Below are 23454 nucleotides of genomic sequence, written 5' to 3' on the forward strand. Positions count from 1 at the left end.
GGCTGTGACATTGGCTTCTTGGCTGTAACAATGGCTTTTTGGCTGTGACAATGGCTACTTGGCTGTGAAAATGGCTACTTGGCTGACAGTGGCTACTTAGCTGTGACGAGGACGACTTGACTGTGACGAGGACGACTTGGCTGTGACATTGGCTTCTTGGCCGTAACAAAGGTTTCTTGGCTGTGACAATGGCTGTGGCTATGGCTCAATGGCCGTGACGAGGACAACTTGACATGGCTGAGGCTATGGCGTCTTGGCTGTGTCGAGGACGGCTTGACGGTGACAATGGCTACTTGGCTGTAACAATGGCTACTTAGCTGTGACGAGGACAACTTGACATGGCTGAGGCTATGGCGTCTTGGCTGTGTCGAGGACGACTTGACTGTGACAATGGCTACTTGGCTGTGACAATGGCTACTTAACTGTGATGAGGACAACTTGACATGGCTGAGGCTATGGCATCTTGGCTGTGTCGAGGACGGCTTGACTGTGACAATGGCTACTTGGCTGTGACAATGGCTACTTGGCTGTGGCGAGGACTTGATACACGAACTTCCACACATAACATAGACAATGCACCCTCTGACTGGACAAACACAACAGACTAAATACCCCAACACTAATGAGACACACCTGGGTAAGGGAAGACCCAAACAGGTGGGCGTGGTTAGACATAACGAGACAAGGGAAGAAACCAGAAACACAAGAGAAAAAACACCAACCACAGACAAAAACAAGAAGAACACCCATAACAAACAAAAATCCAACCCCCACAGAACCGAAACGTGACAGCTTAAAAGGTTGTTAATTACCTCTAGATGCCACAAGATGGAGCAACAGTGTCATTGCTTTGGGCTGAACACAAAAATAGCGAATAACTGAAATATTCAGCAAATAACGGAGAATAGGTCGCCCCCATAAAATCACCAATGCTGAACTATAAAAAATGCTCCATTCACTTTTAATAACAAGTAATGACACACATGGTGACGCTGAGTCATTAGAGTAAGCGGGCAAATGATTGATGACTCATTTTGAAAGTGACACACACAGATTAGCATCACTTTGAGACATATCTTCTGAAACTTCCCTTTCGGTTTTCATCTCTATCTCATCAGCTGTGGACTGAAAGTCCAATATAGCAAATTAAACTGCACATTATAGATGACTGAGGTCAAGTCGGGTCGCTGTAATAACAAAAGGCAAGGGTGTGTGAGTTCCACTTGCTTTCACTCATGACACATCTTAGCAATTATTTTAGGGAATTAAAAATTACACCCTCTTAATTCAATACTTACTGGTGTAGAGTTGATGTAATTTAATGTGAAGTCATTAGCGGGGATGATAGAGGGAGGCAGGTGCCCTTCACATCGACTTCCGTGCTGGGAACGAGCAACTTATTTTTTTCGGAAGCGCTATGATGGACGACGTCTTCATCTGGGTACAACACGCTTCATTCATCACCGTGATATATTGAACTGATACTGACTTGCCCTTAGAAAGTTGATTATGAGATAGATGTTCAACGGACATAATCGTTATGTATGTTCATGGTTGTTGCTAAGCGACTTTGAACTCTTTTGAACAATATGGAAAACGTTTAAGCCTAAAGTAAAGCAATTCATTTGGATGCAACACTACATTGATACCACTAGTACTTTTCATATGTAACTAGAGCTGTCAAAATTAATCGATCAATCGACAAGTAATCGATTATCAAATTAATCGACACCTATTTAAATATCGCGTAATTGTTTGGATCCATTTTTTTTTTATTTAAAATTGTCCAAATCCTTTGATTTGAGCATATCAACGGTTAATTGTTCACTAATTTCTGTAGTCCTTCATGAAAGAAAACGGATTATCTTCTGTGTTTAATCAAAATAAAACATTTGCAAACATCTGTGTGTACTTTGGAAAACAATGACCGAACCAGTAACATAGTACATCACCCACGCCCTTTTTTAATCACAATACGAATACGAAGTACGAAATAAACACCAATCACTAGTTAATAAACTGTGATCAGGGAAAAAAATGTTTTTTTTAATACGCACACTTAAATGCAAAATTAAAATAATCCGATTAACTGATTAACATTTTCGCTGTTTGTTACAGACCAAACCAGTAACTGACTTAAAATTGTTTGTGCTCTGTCGATTTGAAATAATGTCCTGTTTTGGGGGGAAAAGCTATGGAAATGTCAAAGTTTTTTTAAATTCGATTTGATTAATAAAAAATAAAAAATCGACAGATTAATCGATCACAGAAATAATCGTTAGTTGCAAAATTTCATTCTGACACAAATGATAATTCGTAATGTGGCTGTAGTGCCAAGGAGGATTTACTCAATGTCAGATTAAGTATCATTGGTTGGTATCAACAGCCTCCACTAGTACCCGATACCTTAAAATGAGACAGTCTTTCTTGTGTTTCACTTAACGATGTCATATTGTGGACAAGTGCGAAATTCAGATTTCAGATCAAATCAAACCTCTTACACTCTTCATAAGGGCTCCAATGCCTTTACGCTTTTTTTTTTTTTCTTCAGCGTTCCTCCAGTTATGCCCTAGGTCTATACCCGGTCGTCATAGTAACACAAAGTCATACTCGGGTCACACGCCCTGCAGTAAGGTGGCAACGGCATGAGCAAGAGTTCATTTGCATGTGACGGGGAGCGCCGCCAGAAACACCCACTTTGGTTACAGAAAGAGGCTGAATACAATCACACAAGAAGAATGTTGTGCTGCGACTTCCTGGCCAGGGAGGGGAGCTACTGACTCCCTGATGGAAAAGACCCCGGCCCGGCTGTGGGAAATATCCGACCTTGGCATGCCATTTTCCCAAACAACAGAAATTAATCAATACTCTTGCTCTGCTTGAGTCCAGTTGAACAAAAATAATAACAGGAAGGCACTTAACTCTTTGACTGCCAGACGTTTTCAGAAACGGGATGTCGCCAGTGCCAGCCGATTTAAGCATTTTGACTGATCTTTCAAGGTCCACAGAAAATGTTGTGTTTGGACTATGGAAACACACATACTACCAAATGAAAGATTGAACTCTCATCTTTCATCAGAAAAAAAAGTTTGTTTCTACCTTATTCCGTTTTTCAGTAATCAACAATAGAAAATGGTTAGTTTCACCGAAATGCTCTGTTTTGAAACAAAAAGCGGAGAAAAAGAGCTTTTTGTGAAACTATGTTATTTCATGCACTCTAGTGAATTGTACACTTCTTTTTGTCCATGAATGATGCCACAAACACCTAAATAGTGCTTTACTTCTGTAAAACGCTTTCACCAACAATGAAAAAGTGTTTTTTGATTGCAAAATACGTTTATTTCCATTCAACAGTGTAACAATTTGACAAAACGATTTCGCAAACTATTTACAAATGTGTGCAACTGTGGTACTATTTACAATTATGTGGATGTTTCAAATACAGTTTTTCTTTTTGTAACACTGCGTCTAAGGAGAGGGAGCAGGATTTGCACAACAGATACGTTTCACTTCGATTGCCCCTTTCGCGTGCAGACGTTACACTTTCTTGACGGCCTTTTTTTCCGGGGATGAATATGCATTGGACTCGGGGTACTCTTCGTCGTCCGATTGAACGTCCGCCTGTGCAGAAGTGCTCGGTTGTGCTCCGCGTTTTCCGGTGTTAGCATCGCTAGCCCGTGAACCTTTATGACGTCGCCATAGCCGCCGCGTCAGCGCTTCCAACTTCAACGTCAACCTCGGAGTCACCATCATCATCATCATCGATGATGATCATCGTCGTCATCAATGTGCTCTTTAGCGTTGGTCGATGCTTTTCGTCTTTGAAAAAAACTGCTCGAGCGTGAGCTGCTTGCAACCGGTCGCCATGTTCTCTTCCCTTCCCCAGCCATTGTCCCCTCTAGCTCCGCCTCACGTCTTCTACTGACGCCTACCCAATCTTGTCAAAAGAGAGTCATTGCTGCCATCTAGGGGCCAAAAATAGTCATTAGGCTAACTAGATCTGCTTGAAACTTTCACCACAGCTGGCCAAGGCTTTCCTCCACCCGTTTCAAAAATAAAAAAAATAAAATTGGATGACGTCTTTTAACGTCATTGGCGGCCCTCCGTAGGTTTTTACTTGACGTCTTTTAACGTCCATGGCAGTGAAAGAGTTAAGTGTGAACGTGAAAATAAAATGTAATAAAATACAGTCGCTACTGGAACACATGTACATATGAATAAAAATGATTCCCCCCCCCTTTTTTTCCCCTCTGGCTGTGATGGCAATACGTGTTTAGTGAGGAGCTTAACTGTAAGAGGTTTACGATCCGGCATCCTTCTCTCTTATTCCGACTTATCACTCTCCAAGCCAAGTTCCATCTTTTTCCAGTACCAACAGGATGTGACATGCTCACTGTCCACCTTTTTGACCCTTGACCTCTCCTTTCCCTCTTCACCTTTCCGTGTCTCTCTTTCTCTCTTTTTTTCATTTTTATCTTTGCAATTGCTGCTTTCTTTAATCCTGCGTATCCTGGCAACCCACCACATCTAAAATTCCAACAGAGCCCAATTGGGCTATGAATAGTCCGTGTTGTTATTCTGTCCAATATCCACCAAGCTGGTCGGGTCGGCATAGGAGAAGAAGAAATGTCTTGTCTTAAGGACAATTTTCTCCTGAACTGCGGTATTAATATACCGGTAATTAGTTTTTAAAAAGCTTTAAGCAATTTTTTATTTTTATTTTTTTTTAGAACTCATCAAGGAAACATTTGCAATTGATGGAGAAATCGCATGTGAAGGCTGAAATTCTGAATGAAAAAAGTTTTTAGGAAGCATGGAAATTTTAGCATGTTGAAAATTGTTCCTAAGGTGAATTCATTGAGTTGAGCATATAGAATTTGTAATCGGAACGATGTGAATCTGATGGACACGTCATTGAGAATGTAAAGGGGATTTTTTTTGTGGGTATTGTAGGTAGTGAAAATGTTGATATTTTTGTCAAATGGGAACGATGTGAATATGGAATGTTGAATGTGCCATTAGAATAAATGGTAAACCACTAGGGTGAACTCAACCTCATTAAGAATGAATGGTAGGTTTTGGGGTGAAAAATGTAGAATTTAGGGGGAAAAACATGAATATTTGGAATGAAAACGTACTAATCCCCATGGTGTGATTTTTATTTATTTATTTATATATATATGTTGAAATCGGAGCTATGTGAATCAGACGAATTATGCGGAAGAGGATGTCCAAATAGTGTGAGAAATAAGAAATGGAGATAACATAATGTGTTAAGGCTACAGCCATAGGAGAAAGCCAATCATGAGATTAATTGATCCTTACCTCGTTCAAACCCAAAAACGTATAAATACGTTTTTAATACTTTGTCCTTCACTCCCAAAAACGTATTTATAAGTGCTTTATAAGCGCTTACAGAAGGCTTTGATACAGCTTCTGAAATGAAGAGATCACTTAAGGAAATGGTAGTTATTACAAAAAACGGCCATGAGGTGGCAGCGGAGTATAAGAGAGCAGCTAGGGCCATGTTGCAACAAGATCTTGTTCCCAGTGTTTTCAACAGGTTTGTGAATAATGATGTAACTTAGCTATATTCTAACGCTAATAGCTGCAAAACGGAAAAACAGATACAAATATCCTTTTTTTTCTGATAAAAGAAGAGACTCTAATCTTTTTTTGGAGGTAGGTTCCATCTTTTTATAGCAATAGAACACAATATCCTTGCAAAATCTCTCAAAATCCAGTCAGGAAAACATTTTTTCATATTTTTTTCCCCCAAACTAATTTTAAACAGTGATACTTTTGCTGCCTCTTCTCAATACAGCAGATTCTCTCTATCGTCCAGATATTTATTCTTTATCGTTTTTTTATGAACCACTTACCACAACATGTTGCTTCTCCAGTATTTCCTCGCTCTCCTTCAGTGATTTTCCCACTCCACCTCTCTCTCTCTCTCTCGCCACACTAGCAGTGTAGCCGTATTACCCTCAGCAGCAGAACCGCATCCCAGTTTCATCTCCAACTAATGGGAAATAACTCTCCTGCTGCCATCTTCCGTTTTTTTTCCTCCTCTTCCTCCTCCTCCTCCTCTTCTCGGTTGCATGCTGATTTATTGAGTTAACAACCAAGCAGCCATCAGCAGTCACGCTGTGGGTGGAAGACAGTCGAAGAAACTCAATGAGCGGTGACGCCGGCGGTGGTTTAATCAGGACTTTGAAAGCCAGCTGAGATCTCGTCCGAGGTATGTAAAAAGGGAAGCCACGTCAGAAGCGGACGGAAATGGGAAGAAGCTGTTGCCATATGAGAGACAAGAAGCCAAGCAGGAAAAAGGAGGACTTTTTCAAGGACCTCCACGTGACAAGTGCCTCCAGACGCCGCCGTTTTTCCATGGCTGCCGCGGTACCGCCGTTGACCCTCCTTAGTTAAGTCTTAGCGAGAAGTCTGAACGGCCGGCGGTCACGGATGCTCGGGGGGGCCGCCCTGACCCCCGACCCCGCCGCGGTGAGTCGCCGCTGAGGACCATGGTCCTACCATTGCTGCTCAAGCTCCTCAACATCTTCCCGCGCCAGCCCACCTTCGCCAAATTCCTCGCCGCAGATCAGAGCCCGACTTCCTGCTGCCCGCCCGCTGTAATGCCAATTACCTCTTGTCGCCGTGGGTGGGAGGCGAGAGAGCACCCGTCGCGTCTGCCCGCCGATGGGAGAGAGGTGAGATGGAAAGGGGCAAAAGTTTGGATGCCAACTGAATGTAGTCGATTAAAAAGAGCTCGATAGTTCTTCATGGATTGGTCTTGTTTATCTTCTCTGTTGCTGCATTCATTTTTAAATCACATTCATGGTGTTGAAAAAAAAATAAGACCATCGACATACACAGTTGGAGGCAGCCCATCTGTCAGGTTTTCGACTCAGCAAAATTACCCAAAACACATGTAGGCTGGTAGGAAGCATTACTGTGATCTGGGGGGATCTGTTTTGGGTCCAAACGCCGATGTTGTCGCTGCAGTTGGTTTCTTCCCTGCATTTTCTCCAGGCTGTATCGAGTCACTTTCCATCACGTCACCTTAACCAGCAGCAGGACATCGGGGCAATATATGAGGAGCCACTGTCCTATATTTGGTGTTTCTATTAACAGGAACATTACGGCAGTGAGCTGATTTCATTTTCACTGAAGCAACCCCCTTCGGTCCCGCCTGTTTTACTGGATTTTGACTGATTTTGCCAGGCCTACAGAATACTCTGTTCTATTGCTATAAAAACATGGACCTGCCAAAAGAAAGATTAGTCTTTTCTTTTAACGGGAAAAAAAAGTATATTTGTTGAGTTTCTGTCAGTAAGGTGGGGGCTTTAGGACCCAGATGCGGGAAGGCAGAGCAAGGAGGCAGAGGTGCAGTCCAAAAATAGGTTTTAATATCTAATCAAAAAAAGCTAACTTCAAAATACAAAATAAACTGAACTAACAAAACATGAAGCTAAACATGACAAAACAACTAAGGCGAGATTAACAACATGACATGGATCCTGATCAGGCAAAGAGGTCAGCGTGACGTGGCGAAAGACTTACGACAGTGGCAACAATGAACCGACACAGACAGGGGGGAGACAACCGACTAAATACACCAACACTAATGACATGACAAGACACACCTGGCTGAGGGCACTGATTGGATGACACATGAGGGTAATGGGGAAAGGTGGACACAATCAGGGTTGACACAGACACCACACAAGGAAGGGCAAGTGACCTGAAACGAGAGGAGTCAGACTTTTCACAATAAAACAGGAAATGACACGACAAGGGGAACACACAAGGAAAACAGAGGCTAAACATGACAGGGACTAAACAAGACTGAAAATAAACATGACAGTTTCATCATTATTCACAAATCTGTTTAAAACGGTGGCGAAAAAAGCTTGTTGTAACATGGCCCTGGTTGATCTCTTATACTCTGTTGCCATCTGCTGGCCGCTGTTGTAATAACTACCATTGCTTCAAGTGTTCTCTTCGGTTCAGAGGCTGTATCAAAGCCTTCTGTATGCTCTGGCATAAATAAAACATAATAAACGTATGAATACGCTTTTGGGATCATGGTAATATTAAAAATAGAACATATTAATACGTTTTTGGGAGCAAACAAGTTAACATCGATGGTCAGTATTAGATTTCAGTTTAAAAAGGAGCAATACTGTTTGGTTTACTTCACACATTGTCACGTGTAATAAAATTGCTAAAATGACCACTTGGTTTGTGTACTGCTAGCTGTTTGCGTACCTACAGTTAGCTACGACCACCATACAGCATCTAAAGGCTTTTATGGTCTAAAATACAATAGATAAGTCAATTTAAATGCTCATATGCTATAGATAAGGTATATAAATCAACTAACCCACGTGGTAGGCAAAATATTTAGGAAGCTAGCATGTAGCTAATGCTAATATCGGCATCCGTTTTGTTGGTACAATTCATACTAAAACATTTCACAAAATAAGAACTCAAGATTGTACTTTTGTTGCTTCCTGAATCCTGCCCGGGATGCAACTAGACGAGTCAAGGATCAACAGGAGCATCTTCTCCTGGTATATGCTTGGTCTGTAGTCGTGACGCCGACTAGCATTTCATATATCCACTTTTGGCTCCGTCTCCGCTGCTTTCTTCTTTCCGCTCTTATCCTCTGTTCCTCCCACGCAGCTTTCAGACAGGGCCCTGTATGACACCTGAAAGCCCCCTCAGCTTGAAATGTACCTGCTTCCTCTCTTTAAAGTTATGCAACAGTTTGGCAAACCTCAAAATAGGACACAACCATTACATGAAATGTGCTCTCTCGTTTTTCTTTGAGAGGCAATTAAAATCCACCCTCACAAAGCTACAGGGTTGTGTGACTGTATGAATATCGTTTTTTTTTGTGTGTAAAGCGGAAACATTCACAAATGCAAAAATGTGCTATATTTTTTTAGCATTAGCTTACTGTTTAATGTGTTATACATTATGTTAGCTACTATAAAATGCTGAGTAATGTCCAAGCCTTGCCTTTAACCTGGTACCCTGTGGGTTACCTATTTTAGTCGGCCATAATACTAATGGACGCGTGATGTTTGCTAGTCATGACTCAGCAATATTTATCACTGATGTTTTGGCTTTGACTTTTTAGTTGATCCTCTTCTTACCACTGTTGATTTGTACTTACCTCAAGGGTTTAAAAGTCAATTTCGCAAACTCCTGCTCTAATTTTGCTATATTTAAGGTTCGGCACAAGTAGTTGGCTGTATGTGTTTATTGGCGTGTATTTATCTGAGACATATGCAGTCACATGCGGAGCTTACGCTAAAGCTAGCAAAGCTTCTTTTTTTTCGCTTCTCCTTTTTTAAATGACACTCATCGCCTCTGCATGCTTTCCTGACTCAGCTCAGCCTGGTTGAAATGTAAAAAAAATCCTTTGGGAAGACATAATATGCACACTGTCTGTCACCCAACTGTTAGAGAGCTGGATTTTTTTTTTTGTTTGCCCCTCTCTCGCTCTCTCTCTCTCGACAGGAGACAGAAAAATAGAAGGGTTATTGTAGAGGAGGAAATCATTTCTATGCAGTGCTGAGACGATCAAATATAAGACGTTCCTACCTGAAATGAAAGGATGTTGCTCGGAATAGTTTTTTTTTTTTTAATTCATGATCCTCATTTGGTCCAGCAGCTGCTAGAGCAACGGGTGAAACACTGTTTCTGAGATGTCAGTGACTTGGATAGTAATAAGCCAATTTGAATATTTTAGGATGGTGCTACCGCGGCTTAGAAACAAAGAAATGCTCCGATATTCGCAAGGTCTAAATTATATATATATATATATATATATATATATATGTGTGTATATACATATATATATATATATATATATATATATATATATATATGTATGTGTGTGTATATACATATATATATATATATATATGTATGTGTGTGTATATACATATATATATATATATATATATATATATATGTATGTGTGTGTATATACATATATATATATATATATATATGTATATGTGTGTATATATATATATATATATATATATTTGCCAGTGCCAGAGTCCAAAGCCATTTATGTGAGACTCTAAATGGAATGTGAGTGTGAATGGTTGTCCTTCTGGATGTGCCAACCCTGTCATCGCAATCTTGCCTAAAGTCAGCTGGGGGGGGGTCGTACCCAAGCACAAACTGCTTAACTGTGACACTAATGATGTGTTTGCTGTGTACACTATGAAGCCGGACCACTCATTGTGGACTTTAGAAACATCTTTGACAAGATACATTGATTCTGAATTGAGTTGTTCTGTTTATGTCAGAGTTGCTCGGTGGCGGAAATCACAATGGAAATCACGTATTTCGAACAGGCCCTGGGCTACTCGTGAGTTCTTGGTGGGGGGGCTTCGTTGGTGACCCCCTGAACTAAATGCAGGTGTGATGTCTCACTTAACACACTGTACAAGTAGATCACGTTGCATCACTGTTTTCCGACAGCAAATTTCAGCAGCAGGATTAATGTGTGTGTGGCTTGATTCTTATCTAATGGCCCGTTTTGAGATGACTCACGGTCAGAATCTGTGAATGCAGTGAATGAGTCTTACAAACCGTAGGAAATTGCACTGGATTTTTTTCCCGAGATATGATATGTGATGTTATCTATTTGATAAATGGCAAACAATTTGTTTGGATGGAAATGAAATTGGGCTTCTTTGCATGTGAAATAGTGCTGTCACCATTATTTATATATATATATATATTTATTTATTTTTCGGATTCATTTAAATTTGGTATTAAAGTGTATTACCTAAAGCCTTTTTCTCCCTGATTAGTGTTTATTAACCAGTAATTGTTTTTTTATTTCATACTTCATATTCGTATAGTGATTAAAAAAAAAGGGGGTGGGGGGTTACCGGTTGTTCGCAAATGTCCTATTTTGATTAAACGCAGAAGATAATCAGTTTTCATTCAAGGACTACACATATATGCGATTACAATTTTTTATTTATTATTTTACAGTGCATATTGTCTCATCATTTTTTGTATGTAGCAACCAAAGCATTGAAAGAAGCACATGAAGTAAAAAATCTTGTGTGTACTGTAACGTTCCTCTGTAGGCTCCACACAGCTGCCTCTTTGATTCAAGTGGCCTGATTCCATCGTTTGAATGTTAATGCATGATGGCATCCCCCGATCACATGCAGCTCCATTTGAAAACGCCCTGTGAACTGCTGCCATAGCTGTGTGTCGTCAAGTCTCATCAATATTGCACCAAGTGTACGCTGCAAATGGAGAAGTAGCGTACAGTTTTGAACACAATTTCATGCGTCTTGTTTTTTTTTGTTTGTTTTTTAAATGTTCCTGTACTGTCTCAGCCTTGTTCGGACAGTCAGCTAAACTCATCTTCAACATCCACAGGTTTAATGACGAAGAAAAAGGTGAAGTTGTAACAACAGTATGAGGCGATATCACTTACAAAGTAGATGTTAAAATAAAAACACCTTAAATGATATGAATTACTTATTCATGAATGGCCTAAACAATTAAATATTACCTCAACCACTACAGCAATGACAGATTAGGCTAACGCAATTCGCGAGTGCTAGCATAAAGTTAAACGCTTATATAAACATCGCCAAATAAACATATATTCAAAAAATAATGCCGCAGAAATGTGGATGAACAACAATACTAAGTTATACATATCCACGATGCTACCAAAGGGATTAGATGTATGTGGATTGTGCTTGATTGGACCGTTTCCTCTCTCGTTTCTCTCACTGACGATCTAGCTCTTAAACGTCTCGTTTCTGATAACGTAATTTCCGGTGTGATGATGTCACTTCCTGTTGTGAACTATTGCGGGTTTGTTTTCACAATAAAATCAAGAGTTATGCAGTAAAATAATATTATCATTTATTTATAAAATTACTAACATAATTTTAATCTATCTTAATTGAAAACATGTTAACTTTAAATTGAACAGAACAGAACAGTTCCACAACAATTTGTCCCCCAAAAAATCAGCCGTCAACACGTTTAAATCCTCCTTAACTGCATTTTGGGTTTTAAGACCACCCTTTGACTAGGTTGAATACTCGACTATTGCACTTTTTCCGCAAGAGAGTGAGAGGAGATTAAAAACTTAAAATGAAGGGCTCAACTTGTGTAGATTAGCACTTGAGTGCATGTGTGAGCGTGTGTCAGCAGCATCCACACAATGTCAGCGGCCCTACAGCAGTTATTAGTGTTTCACTGCTGTTTGAATATTTTAAAACTTGCTATCATAGAGATTGCGAAAGAGTGTCTCAGCTCACTATGGGTAAAAAAATAATAATAAAAATAGGTAAGGGTCGTGAGATCTTGGAACAGTACGGTGAGCAAGATGCAGAGGGGGGAAAAAAAAAACATCTGCAGAGAGAATTGAAGAAGGGACCTGTGGTGAGTTAGATAGAGGGAAAGGCATCAAGGCTGAGGAAATGCGTTTCTTTGTGATGCCTTCAAGAGAAATGTCGGGGCCGGAGAGAAAAAGGTCAGACACAAAGGCAATTGAGGTGGCAGGCAGATTAAAGTGCATGCACACACACTCGCCCTCTCACTCTTTCTCACACACACTTCACGTTTCATGGAAAGTATCTATTATGTATTTCTTATTAAGCTTTTGTTGTTGTTGTTGCCGTCTTGGTCATTAATATTCAAAGTTACATGTCATACTTAAAGTATTTTTAATACTGCCTTTCAAGATAGTATAAGAATGCTGTGAGTCCGCTGTAACTACACACTTGCGAGAGGACTGCAGCCATTTGTCTGTAAACTTGCTTGTGTCCGGAATATTCTGTAAAACAAATCCTTCGAAGGACCTGTTCACCGATCTCCAGTCTGTATTCAGAAAATCAACATTCTCTCTAACCCGAACAATAACGAACACGCGGAAGACAAAGATAGTCTTCTAACAGTTTCAATCTCCGAAAACCGCGCCATCGTTCGGACGAACGGCCTAAATGGTAAGAAACTTATGAGGATGCATTGAAACCGGCTTTCGTGTGGACGGAACACACCAACACTAATGAGACACACCTGGATAAGGGAAAACACACTCAGGTGGACGGGGTTAGACATAACGAGACAAGGGAAGAAACCAGGAATACACGACACTAAACACCAATCACAGACAAAAACATAGCAAACAAAAATTCAACCCCCACAGAACAGAAACATGACACATTAAAAATAATACAATATAAATGTATTTCAGAAGTAGCATGCACAATACTGTTTGGAAAAGACATTACGTTTTTGTTTTTGATCGACGTTATCAGTTATTTTGGCGGTATTAGAGGTTTACGTTCTTTGGAATCTAACGGTGACCTTCGATTTTTACGCAGCCTCACTTCTTGTGGAGGCTCATCATTTTCAGGAGCAAGTCATTCCCTTTCAGGGATGAATTTTTTAGATTAGAGGAAGGTTAGAGCAGATAAATGAGGTGAGGAAAAGTTTTTTTGATCCTAATTAAGGTAAGGGACTTTAATGAGATGAGTTATTTGGTGGACAAGATTAGGATTATAAATCATTCATCAAAACAGGAATGGAGCGAGCACATGCTACCGAAATGGTTTTTTTTGTCCCAATTACAAGCAGTTAGGGTGAACTGGTAAATGTTGGGTTATTTTGTATCAGAAAATAATTGATTATTTAGGGGCGTCAGGCAATAAAACATTTTTTATCCTAATTAATCGCATGACTTCAAAAGTTACGATTAATCACAAATTTTATATCTGTTCAAAATGTACAATGAAATGTACAATAAAAAAAATCTGTTTTCATACTGTTGTTAACATAAGTGGCAAAAAAATATTGCTGCATCTTTTAATCATTGAAAGAGTAATCAGAGTCATAATAATTCATAAAATCGAGTTAAAATTAAAACGATGTACTGTACTGTAAAAACAAGTGTGATATTGATTTGTGTTGAGGTCATTTTTCTGCCACTAGTTGGCATAATTGCATTTGTAAGACATTAGTGCCAGCTAAGTGCATTTTTCTTTCCATATTAAAGAGTTATCTAATCTTTAACATGAATTAACTTGTGAAATTCTGCACATTTTTTAAATTGTAAAATACAACTTGACCCCAGTGTCCACAAATATATGCATTTTTGTTAAATGTATTACTGCGAAATTTTGACGTGGATGTGTCTGCGACTGGAATTTTGTCAGTACAGGCTTTCAAAGTAGTCATTAATCGCGCATTAAAAAAATGAGTGGTGTTAAAGGAACTTTAAACTAACTCAAAATTAACGCACTCATCTCGACACCCCTATTATTATTATATCTTATTTTAAGATGAAAATCTGATTTCTTTCTTTTTTTTTTCTTTTTTTTTTGGACTGATCTGTTTTATTCAGATTTATTTCTAGTCGAGTACGTAAAACACAAAAATAATTTGTCTTCATAGTCACAACTTGTCCAAAATACAAAACAACAACAATGTCCGACAGTAGGAGATTTTTTTTCTTTTTTCTTTAAAGTTAAACATATCCATATTTGGCACTTATTTGTGTGCTGTTGGCCAATTTCCCATATGGCCCTTTAAATATCAAACCGACATGATTAAATTTTGCATTATTAAAAGGATATCAAACATATGAGCGGAATTGCTCCCAAAATAGTGTTCACAGGTCGCTGTGTTTACAGTAGAAATTGAATTTGAAGGCTTCTGAAAATTTGATGTGCTTCTTGCCAGGACAGAATTTTCGCAATACCAAGTTACGGCTACAATGAGAAGTGCTGTTTGACTGACAATTTGACTATAAATTATTGACCAGTTGCTATTTTTGAAATATTGACCAAGTTTGCAGAGGCTTTCGAGGCAGAGAAGAATATTGGGTGCATTGAAGGAAATCTCGTGAATTTATGAGCAGGCCATGTGAAAGATCACTTTTTTTGTCACAAGCATGTTATTTGTTGTTTTTGAATTTGTTCTTGTGTGCCTTTAGTTGCTGTTAACCTCATACATATTCTTCTTCAGTATATTTGCTTTCCCTTTGCGATGCACTCACACTTGAGCAGACTGTCATGTTTAATAAAAGCGCCTATAGCTGAACAGATAGGTGCTCTTGGGTCACTTAGCTCTGCATGCTCCTTTTCTGTCAGGTACTTCTTTTGAGACATCAAATTTAAGTGCTCTGGGCTCGAGTTACGGCTCATAAAAAATAAAAAAAAATCTTCAAAGTATAATCTTTATGTTTGGTTGTCTGACGAGTTGTCAGAACAAACAACCTTTAGAATACAAAATTATATCTGACACAAGACAGTTTTTTTGGGGGGGGGGGGTCAAAATGACCAGAATTAAAAGTCTCGGGTATCATTGAACTACCGTAGCATATTAACTCATTCACTCCCAGCCATTTTCACTGAAGCAACCCCCTTCACTCCCGGCTCTTTAACTGGATTTTGACAGATTTTGCAAGAAAAGAGCTTTTTGCAACATGGCCCTGGTTGATCTCTTATACTCTGCTGCCACCTGTTGGCCGTTTTTTTGGTAATAACTACCATTGCTTCAAGCATTCTCTTCAGTTCAGAAGCCGCATCAAAGCCTTCAGTATGTTCTTCCATATAAACAAAACGTAAAAAAAAAAAACATGCATACGTCTTTAGGCGCATGATAATATTTGAAATAAAACGTATTTATACGTTTTTGGGAGCAAATGAGTTAAACAATGCATTTTTGAATGTGTCATGTAAAAACACACAAGGATTTGTCTACACAGTTATAACCTGTCCGAACAGGACGGGAAGCCTGGTGGTTAGCGAGTTAAAGGGACTACACACTGTCTCAAGAAGCATTTTGGTTTGAATTAAGACATTTTGCCAATTTTTGATTTTTTTTGATTGATGTGTTATCATAATTATTTATTTATTATTTTTGCCACATGATGTTCTTCCATGTCATAAAACAACAGCCTTGAGGCCGTTATTAAATTTCAAATGGTTAAAACAGGCAACATGGTGGCTCTGGCCTCACAGGCAGAGGTTTGAATCTCAGCTTGTATTTTGAATCTGAGTTTGTATTTTGTTCCCATGAGTTTGTAGCCATTCCCTCTCATTTGCTTCCGAGATGAATGGATGGATGACAGAATTCTAATTGCAGCATGTCGTCATGTATTTTTTTTGTCAGCATTGACAGTATAACATAGAAACCGGACATGAATTATGGTCACACGTCTACAAGATATTTAATCAATTTTTAATTACCCTGTGAGATGAGCACCAATTTTGCGTCTGCTCCATGCGGGATCGGCCAAAGCAGACTTGTTGATGCAGGCGAAATGAATCCCATCAACTTCAGGGTCAAATGTCAAAGACGATTTGAAAAATGTTCTGCTGCGCTGGGGATTGCGCTCGATAGACTGCCAACAGCATGCAAGACGTGAGGTGACTTTCGAAAGATATCGTCTTTACGGGACAGACATCTGTAGTCAAAGACAAGTCTGCATCTCGGCACTCAAATGTGTCTCGACATCTGAACTTTTGACTGACTATAGAATGTATTACAATTTCAAAATCTATAATAATATAAAAATAAAAATTAAATTAAATTAAATTAAATTAAATTAAATTAAATTAAATTAAATTAAATTAAAACACACAATCAAAAAAATGTATTACCATTTTTACAGCGGCGGAAGAAGGTCTAATCTATCCAAAATAGTTCCTTCTCTTAAACTGTCTTTGGCCGCCCCCAAACAGGAGTCACCTTGTGAGCATAACAACAATCCCACAAGATTTGCAAGGCATCTTATTGTTTCTTTGTGCGTGAGTTCTACATTCACTTCGCAGCCCTCTCACATGCCTGTATGGACTATCAAAAATGCATTCTGATGCTCAGTATTCTTTCAGCCCAAGGCACGCTCCCGTGATTCATTGTTTGATTCTATTAGGCAGAAACACAAGGCAGGCTTCCCTGATGCCTCTGTCACGGATTCATTCCTGCAAGTGCAGATGCTGGAATATATTATTACAGCCAGTGAAGCGATTAAGTTCTGCGGTGTAATACCCAAAATCCTATTCCTTGTGTGTGTTTTAATGTGATTGTGTGTGGGAGAAAGTACCCAAAAATATAGGTAATAGGTTTCTTTGTCTGCCTCAGTGTGATAAAAGTTTAGGATGGGCGCTAATGAAATTTCAATCAATTTCTTGCCGATTTTTGGTATTTCCGGCAGGGCTTGTCCTGTAACCACTTTTGATCTTCCCTTCTCCCTTCCTCCCAGGTGCTCTCGCTGGGTGCAGATGTTCTGCCAGAGTACAAGCTCCAGGCTCCTCGCATCCACAACTGGACAGTGTTGCACTACAGTCCCTTCAAGGCCGTGTGGGATTGGCTCATCCTCCTGCTGGTCATCTACACCGCCATCCTGACACCTTACTCGGCTGCTTTTCTCCTAAACGACCAGGTGTGTAATGAAAATGGTATTTTAAGATTTTTGACTAGGTAGTGTATGTTCATCCGTCTGAAAGCAATGGACGGACAGACACATCCGCTCTCTAATTTTAGCCTCTTATAATGATCTTTTCTCATCTTTTTATATCCTCTTTTTCATCTCAGGAAGAAGCAGCCATGCAGCGCTGCGGTTACTCCTGCTCCCCCCTCAATGTGGTGGACCTCATAGTGGACATCATGTTTATTATCGACATCGTCATCAATTTCAGGTCCGAATTACAGAAATGCTCGCTCATCTGTCAAGAAAGAAGTCAGCAGTCAGTTTTCTCAAAAGATGTGGAAATAAAGTCATGTAATACAATTAAATAAAAAAAAAATGGATAAAATAATAAGTAAATTGCTAGCAACAAAAGTGAGTACACCCCTACGTGAAAATGTCAAGTGTCACTTTTTCAAAAATATAATAAAATACAGACAAAAAATTGAGTAATGTTACTATGCATAACAATATCTGCTAATAATTGAAAAAGCAAGTGATGTTTGGGTTTACCCACTTTCTTCTCTCAGGACAACATATGTGAACTCTAACGACGAGGTGGTGAGCCATCCACTGCGAATCGCCGTGCACTACTTTAAAGGCTGGTTCCTCATTGATATGGTGGCCGCCATTCCCTTCGACCTTCTCATTTATCGCAGTGGGGAAGAGGTAAGGCAACATTACAAGAAGTGAAGCGTGTGTGGAAAACCTTTTGCACTATTTGGAGCCACCAACACATACATGCATATTTAACTCATTCACACCCAAATACCTATAAATATGTTTTTTAAGACTTTGTCCTTCACTCCCAAAAACGTATTTGTATGTTTTTATAATGTTTATTTTTATTTTTATGCTAGAGCATACAGAAGGCTTTGATACAGCTTCTGGTAGCTTATGGTAGTTATTACAAACGGCCAGCATGTGGCAGCAGAGTATAAGAGATCAGCCAGGGTCATGTTGCAATGTTTTCAACAGGTTTGTGAATAATGAAGACACTTAGCTATATTCTAATGCTAATTGCTGCAAAACGTAAAAAAAGATACAAATATACTTTTTTTTCCTGATGAAAGATGAGACTCTAATCTTTCTTTTGGTAGGTGATAGATATTATAACATTTTTAATACTTCATTTTATTTTATTAACCATTGTTACACATTATTAACATTTTAATTCTTTATATTAACCTTGTCGAAATGTTTTGTGTCCTGTGCAGAGCAGATGGTGTTGACTTCGTATAGGCTGACCTTAAACTGGGTCATACTATTTAGTCTAAAAAAGTTCCTTCTCAGCGCTTTGTGCGAAAACACATTTGGTCCTTGAGAACCGAATCTGTTTTGAACACCCACACCTGACTCTGTTTTCGCCATCGCTCACGGAAAAGTACCAGAGAGTATGTTTTGTCTACAAATGAAAAAGAGGAGGTCTTTTTAACTATAAGAAACCGTTGTGCACGCGGAAGAGCTACATTTGACGCTCTGAATCCCACGATGTTTAAGTGATGATTAGAGGCAGTTATTTGTCCAGAGATTTTCTGTTTTTTATTAAATCATTTTTGCAAAGGCGTATTTTTCTTACATTAAATCTATCTTCCTTTTTGGAACACGCAAAGAGGACAAAATTCCGATATTCCTCTTCATAGGTTCCATGTTTTTATAGCAAGAAAGCAGAATATTCTGTGGACCTTGCAAAATCCAGAAAAACAGCCGGAACAGCTGGGAGTGAATGAGTTAAACATTTATTCCGATCTACATTTAGGAAAAGTGAATAAAAGCGAGGCAACAAAGGTGATCTAATGACGTTGGGTTGGGTAGGAGGGTAAGAGGCGAGGAAGGCCAACCAAGAGTCAGGAAGTGAGAGACCCTCTGAGGATATGTCCTAATGAGGACCAAAACCACTGAGGCCAACAACGATTGATTCACTAGAGCAGCTCGGCCCGGGGGTTATTCTAAGTGCTACTTAATCTCTGTGTAATGACATTTGAATACGTTTCAATATTACTATTTATCTCGTGTTGCAATTTTACCCTCCAAAAATGAGTAAGTTTTAAAAACTTGCCAACATTCTTAATGGTGCCTTGAAGGTTTATTTCATTGATGTTGCCCAGAAAAGCCACTGAACCAAGAAATTGCAGATTATTCTTAGCAGACAGTTATTACTTACCGTGAGGACACACACGCACGCACGCACACATACAGTATAGGACTAGGCTCTCTGTCTAAGCAGTTTTTATTCTTAACTGTATTCATTGTATGGGCACGAATGGAAAGAGGTGTGCTTATGCTCTAAGGCACACATTGTGTAACTTCCTTTTCTCTTTTGCGCTCATCAGACCACAACTCTGATCGGGCTGCTGAAAACAGCTCGTCTCCTGCGATTGGTCCGCGTAGCACGAAAACTGGACCGCTACTCGGAATACGGCGCAGCTGTCCTCTTCCTCCTCATGTGCACGTTCGCCCTCATCGCACACTGGCTGGCCTGCATCTGGTACATTAGCCTCGCGGCGTTAGCATATATCGGAAAATTGACTGCATTTCGATGTGAATTTGACAACATTTTAAGCTTACATTTGATATTTTGATTTTTCCACTGTCATATTTAAGGCTTAATCTACGATTATAATCCCCAGGTATGCCATCGGTAATGTGGAGCGGAACGGCTCAATTGGGTGGCTCCATACACTCGGGGACCAACTGGGAAAACATTACAATGACTCCATCCCAGGTACTGATCATCAGAATGATGTCGGTATTATTCGTAGAACAAATATTGTAGCCTTAATGCATATGTAACCGTTGTGCTTCACCAGGAACGGGACCCTCCATTAAAGACAAGTACGTCACTGCTCTGTACTTCACCTTCAGCAGTCTGACCAGTGTCGGGTTCGGAAATGTCTCCCCAAACACCAACTCTGAGAAGATTTTCTCCATCTGTGTCATGCTCATTGGATGTAAGTCATAACATCGTTAACTCTTTTACTGCCAAACGTTATCCCCAAAAACAACCCCGACAGCGCCACTCAATTTCGAGCATTTTCACTCGTTTTTCAAGGCAAGCAGAATATTGTGTGCTATGACTACGTAAACATGGTGGATACCAAATGAAAGATTGGATTCCATTCTCTCATTACAAAAAAATATGATCCGTTCTTTAGGAATCACCATTTGAAAATAGGTAATTTGAGTAACACCAAGCTATAATGGAAAAAAATGAAAAGAAAAAAAAAGATACATTTTCTGCACAACAGTAACTTTGACACAAATATTTGTTTGTTTAGTGACGCTCTGTGAATTAGATTTAAAGTGACAAACGCTTTGATCATTCACAACATCCTTGAAAATTTTATATTTCCTAAGATCCGCCATGTTTTCATGTCATTTAAACCATGGTAGCCCATTAAAAATAGATGCAATGATGCCATCAGCTGGTCATAGTTATTGGGTGTTTCAAAAAAAAATAAATAATCCAGCTCATTCATGAAACCAAAGCAGCTCAAGATGTTGCGCTGCCTATTGAAAAAAAACACACAAAAACGTAGTTGATGTCAATTAACGTTATTAGCAGTATTTGTTGGGATTTACGTTAACGTTAATTAACGTTATTGGTAGGAAAAGAGTTAAACAAGTGCTTTGTAAATAAAAGTGAGTTGGAAAGAAAGGCGTATCGTGTGAAGTTTAAATAAATAAATGTTAACATCTTTTCGTTTTATTTCTTCTAGTTTTAGAACAGACCCATGTTGTCATTGGGGCTAACTAGAACCCACTGGCAACACAATACACAATAATCAGAGCAAAATGTCACCTGTGTTTCCAGTATCTCATCTTGCTACCTCACTCTTCCGAAGTGTGAAACGTCGCACCAAAAAAAAAGTTAATTGGAGTCAATTAACTCATTCACTCACTGAAGCAACCCCCTTCGCTCCCGGCTGTTTTACTGGATTTTGACTGATTTTGCAAGGCCCACGGAATATTGTGTTCTATTGCTACAAAAACATAGAACCTACCAAAAGAAAGATTAAATGACAGTGACAAAATCCTTCTGATCACCAGATCACTGATCACTTTTCGTTTTATTTCTTCTAGTTTTAGAACAGACCAATGTTGCCATTGGGGCTAACTAGAACCCACTGGCAACACAATACACAATAATCAGAGCAAAATGTCACCTGTGTTTCCAGTATCTCATCTTGCTACCTCACTCTTCCGAAGTGTGAAACGTAGCACCAAAAAAAAAGTTAATTGGAGTCAATTAACTCATTCACTCACTGAAGCAACCCCCTTCGCTCCCGGCTGTTTTACTGGATTTTGACTGATTTTGCAAGGCCCACGGAGTATTGTGTTCTATTGCTACAAAAACATAGAACCTACCAAAAGAAAGATTAAATGACAGTGACAAAATCCTTCTGATCACCAGATCACTGATCACTTTTCGTTTTATTTCTTCTAGTTTTAGAACAGACCAATGTTGCCATTGGGGCTAACTAGAACCCACTGGCAACACAATACACAATAATCAGAGCAAAATGTCACCTGTGTTTCCAGTATCTCATCTTGCTACCTCACTCTTCCGAAGTGTGAAACGTAGCACCAAAAAAAAAGTTAATTGGAGTCAATTAACTCATTCACTCACTGAAGCAACCCCCTTCGCTCCCGGCTGTTTTACTGGATTTTGACTGATTTTGCAAGGCCCACGGAGTATTGTGTTCTATTGCTACAAAAACATAGAACCTACCAAAAGAAAGATTAAATGACAGTGACAAAATCCTTCTGATCACCAGATCACTGATCACTTTTCGTTTTATTTCTTCTAGTTTTAGAACAGACCAATGTTGCCATTGGGGCTAACTAGAACCCACTGGCAACACAATACACAATAATCAGAGCAAAATGTCACCTGTGTTTCCAGTATCTCATCTTGCTACCTCACTCTTCCGAAGTGTGAAACGTAGCACCAAAAAAAAAGTTAATTGGAGTCAATTAACTCATTCACTCACTGAAGCAACCCCCTTCGCTCCCGGCTGTTTTACTGGATTTTGACTGATTTTGCAAGGCCCACGGAATATTGTGTTCTATTGCTACAAAAACATAGAACCTACCAAAAGAAAGATTAAATGACAGTGACAAAATTCTCCTGATCAGCAGAAAGCTGTCATCTTGAATCATCCATTTTGTTTTCAAACGCAGAAAACTAAATCCATCTCAACTAATGTATCATTTCCCCCCAACCAGCCCTGATGTACGCCAGCATCTTCGGCAACGTCTCGGCCATCATCCAGCGGCTGTACTCGGGGACGGCCCGCTACCACACCCAGATGCTTCGGGTCAGGGAGTTCATCCGCTTCCACCAGATCCCCAACCCGCTCCGGCAGAGGCTGGAGGAGTATTTCCAACACGCCTGGTCCTACACCAACGGCATCGACATGAATGCGGTGAGTATCTCGGAACCCGCGTGTGCCCAATTGCTGCGCGCGCACGCCACGACGTGAGTGTCCCGCGTTCAATACGCACTTACAGGCTAGAGTAGCATTTTGAGCCTACGTTGTACATTAATAGGATGATTGGAAGACTTTGTCTCAGCATGCATGGTCCGACACCATCAGAGAAAATAGGAATGATGTGAGTATTATAAATAGCACACACACACACTCCTTCTCTTGTGCAATTCAAGAGTGTTGGTCATGCTTGGACCAACACAAGCTCATATATGAAGGCGAGTATGTAGCACTGCCAATCATGACACGCACATGAAACCCTTGGGGGTAAATGAAACATGCATGACTGGTGATCAAGTAATTCAATTGTGCTGACCACAAAGGCGGGTATAATGTACAGAATGGTCATGAATCACACCTGTCAGTGGACACAAGCGACCACTGCCTGAGCCGTTAGTCACGGCCATTGTGAGCTCACATCCCGGTCGAGCTCGTCCGCTCGCTACCACCGGCGAGATTGCTTTGACGCAGATGTGACGG

The 23454-nt window shown here is 39.7% G+C and overlaps 1 protein-coding gene across 2 annotated transcripts in view; it reads left to right on the forward strand.

Annotated features, from left to right (window-relative positions):
• kcnh2b (potassium voltage-gated channel, subfamily H (eag-related), member 2b) overlaps window positions 1-23454 on the forward strand; it is a 169605-nt gene that overhangs the window by 127926 nt on the left and 18225 nt on the right. For both annotated transcript variants that reach the window (XM_077554229.1, XM_077554230.1), the window contains 7 exons: window positions 17279-17458; window positions 17611-17714; window positions 18013-18151; window positions 19816-19970; window positions 20113-20207; window positions 20293-20433; window positions 22712-22911. In XM_077554229.1, coding sequence (XP_077410355.1) covers window positions 17279-17458; window positions 17611-17714; window positions 18013-18151; window positions 19816-19970; window positions 20113-20207; window positions 20293-20433; window positions 22712-22911 — 1014 coding nt within the window. The remainder of the gene's footprint in view (window positions 1-17278; window positions 17459-17610; window positions 17715-18012; window positions 18152-19815; window positions 19971-20112; window positions 20208-20292; window positions 20434-22711; window positions 22912-23454) is intronic.

Source organism: Vanacampus margaritifer, chromosome 20, assembly GCF_051991255.1.
Source record: "Vanacampus margaritifer isolate UIUO_Vmar chromosome 20, RoL_Vmar_1.0, whole genome shotgun sequence".
Taxonomy (NCBI): Eukaryota; Metazoa; Chordata; class Actinopteri; order Syngnathiformes; family Syngnathidae; genus Vanacampus; species Vanacampus margaritifer.